The sequence below is a fragment of the Lactuca virosa genome, chromosome 5 (genome assembly GCF_052849685.1).
Source record: "Lactuca virosa cultivar CGN04683 chromosome 5, Lactuca_virosa_CGN04683_v6, whole genome shotgun sequence".
Taxonomy (NCBI): Eukaryota; Viridiplantae; Streptophyta; class Magnoliopsida; order Asterales; family Asteraceae; genus Lactuca; species Lactuca virosa.
The window spans coordinates 20,758,347-20,760,820 of NC_136430.1; the positions used below are offsets into that span (position 1 = coordinate 20,758,347).

At 35.9% G+C, this 2,474-nt stretch overlaps 1 protein-coding gene across 1 annotated transcript; it reads right to left on the bottom strand.

Annotated features, from left to right (window-relative positions):
• Nucleotides 1–483: 483 nt before the first annotated feature.
• LOC145116097 (NAC transcription factor 56-like) lies at nt 484–2,150 on the bottom strand. The gene is made up of 3 exons (XM_079052456.1): nt 1,837–2,150; nt 1,424–1,731; nt 484–1,327 (listed from the first exon to the last, which is right to left on the bottom strand). Exons 1-3 carry the CDS (start codon nt 2,018–2,020, stop codon nt 806–808), a joined length of 1,014 nt encoding a protein of 337 aa, XP_078908582.1. The 5' UTR covers nt 2,021–2,150; the 3' UTR covers nt 484–805.
• Between the last annotated feature and the right edge of the window lie 324 nt (nt 2,151–2,474).

Below are 2,474 nucleotides of genomic sequence, written 5' to 3' on the forward strand. Positions count from 1 at the left end.
TTGAAATAATTAAATTCAGCAAAATATATGATCTTAAATTTGAAACCCCCAGTAAACTAGAATAATCTAATGTGAAAAGAGTGAAGAAAAGAATATATTAGATGACTCATGTATGGCAATGATGATTTTTTTGAAACTAAAAGGTCTATGATACCATCAACACATATATAGAGATAAACAATTACTCATATAGAGACGTTACATCAATTTGAGCATAATGTACAAGATCAAACAGCCACTAATCAAAAAGATATGATCATATTTACCAATTAGGGTTTCTAGTGATGAAAGAAAAAACACAGAAGAGGATGTAGACTTTTATTTTAACAAAAGTTCCCAAAAACCATTCTTTTTTCGTCGAGATTCCATTGGAAAATATGCAAGAAAATATTTCATAAGATCGACATGATTATATGGATTCAAAACGGTTTAAGATTAACAAAAACATGAGAAATATTTAAGTTCACCTAATAATCAAACATATTAAGAAAAGTATGATTTTTTTTCTTTCATTTAATTATTTATCTGCATATCTCTACATAGAACCTGCTTAAACAGATAACAAATTACAACTATTTTCCTCGCAAAAACTCATATCGCCGTGTTCACCCCCTCGAAGTTGCATCTAGTTTTAGCGTTTCAATCGAAAATCGAAACAATATATGTGTATTATATATCATATATATACATACAGAAATATATATATATATATATATATATATATATATATATATATATATATATATATATACGATTAATATGTATAATTTAGTGTTTTCATTCATACCCACATCCCAAAACTGATTTACGAGTACCAGTTGACGCCAGGTAACTGGTAAGATTGTCGATAAACGCCATCTCCGATGGAGCCTAACATGGGTTGCTGGTGGTGCATTTGGGTGGTTTGGGGTAAGTGGCTAAGGAGACTAGCGATTGAACCACCGTTCTCATCGGTGGTTCTTGTCGCCATAACGCCGCCGTCACTGTTGCTCTCTGCAAGAAACCTCTTGGTGTAGGGAGAGTTACTCGTAGTCGTAGGACCTTCTTCATTCCAGAACAAACCAGGGAGAGATCTTTTGACCGGAAGGAGATTGACGTTAACGTTAAGGTTGTTGTCGTTTGAGGTTAGCATAGTATCGAATACAATGTTGTGTTCATGATTCTCGAGCATTGCACTATACGCTGATGTCGGTCTACTGGCACCAAGTGATACTGACGGCGGTATAGATGCCAGCATCCCGGCCATGGTGTGATCGCCACCATCGCTATCAACTGGTCTCTGCATATTGTTCTTCTTGTAGATTCGACATAAAACCCAATCATCCAACTGAAACAAATTAAAATCATCAACCTATAGTAATTGATCAAGAAATCTTGATGATGATATTATATATAATCGAACATAAAATAATTAGTTAATTACCCTCAAGGAAGCTTTTTTATTGGTGGGATCACATCCAGGTGGTTTGGAGATCGTTTTATTGTCAGCAAGACGATACTCATGCATGATCCAATTCGTTTTCGTCCCTTTTGGTGGCTTCCCTCCATAGAAAACAAGTGCTTTCTTTACACCAACTTTTTGAGTCCCACCGGACGTCAACACCGGTTTATCAGTTCCGGTAGCTTTCCAGTATCCTGATGTTGCAGCCCTGTTCGGCCGAGCTCCGTTTGGATATTTCCTATCTCTCGGACTAAAGAAATACCATTCTTGCTCCCCAAACGTCGCCTTAGCTACATCGCACATAATCAAAATGATCAGCTGATACATATCTACCAACAGTACTAAAATACAATAAGAAAAGAAAAAATCTACACACACGTTACACACGCACACACCTGGAAGCTCCCATGGATCAAACTTGTAGAGGTCCACTTCCGCGATGATGGCGACGGGAAGAGGGGCGGAGGCTGCTTTTTTCTTGAGGTAATGAACCACCAACTCTTCGTCGGTAGGGTGGAAGCGGAAGCCCGGCGGTAACTGCGGTTGTTTTGAACCCGATGATGAATCCGTACTCTCCATGTTGTTTATATTAATCAACACGACTCCGCCACCTTTAGATTTGATTAATCGATTAATTTTTTGGAATTAATCAGAGAAAAAGCATCAGCATCTTGGAGACAGAGGGAGAGAGAGAGAGAAAGAGAGAGAAAAAAAAATTTGGAGAATATAATAAGTTAAGAAATTACATAAGCTTATCTTTATATGGGGTATACGGACCATGGTATCTACATGAGTATTAACCGTATATAATTACTATGATTTTTTTAATACTCCAAATTAAACCTATAATCGAGTAAAATTAATCACAAACACTAAATAAATGTAACTTATGTGTTTTAAATGGATCGGTTAGACACGTACGTACAAATAGGTTCACACTACATTAAACTCTTTAAATTATATTGGATTAAGAAATTATTATTCTATTTTTATATACGTTTACCATCTTTTTTTATACTACAAATGAAAAGGA

Bases quoted from the DNA above. Each gene is read 5' to 3' on its own strand.
- LOC145116097 (XM_079052456.1), bottom strand. From the start codon at position 2,020: ATGGAGAGTACGGATTCATCATCGGGTTCAAAACAACCGCAGTTACCG. The intron at 1,732-1,836 runs GTGTGTGCGTGT...TGTGCGATGTAG, and splicing joins TGATCCATGGGAGCTTCCAG to CTAAGGCGACGTTTGGGGAG. The intron at 1,328-1,423 runs GTAATTAACTAA...AATTTGTTTCAG, and splicing joins ATAAAAAAGCTTCCTTGAGG to TTGGATGATTGGGTTTTATG.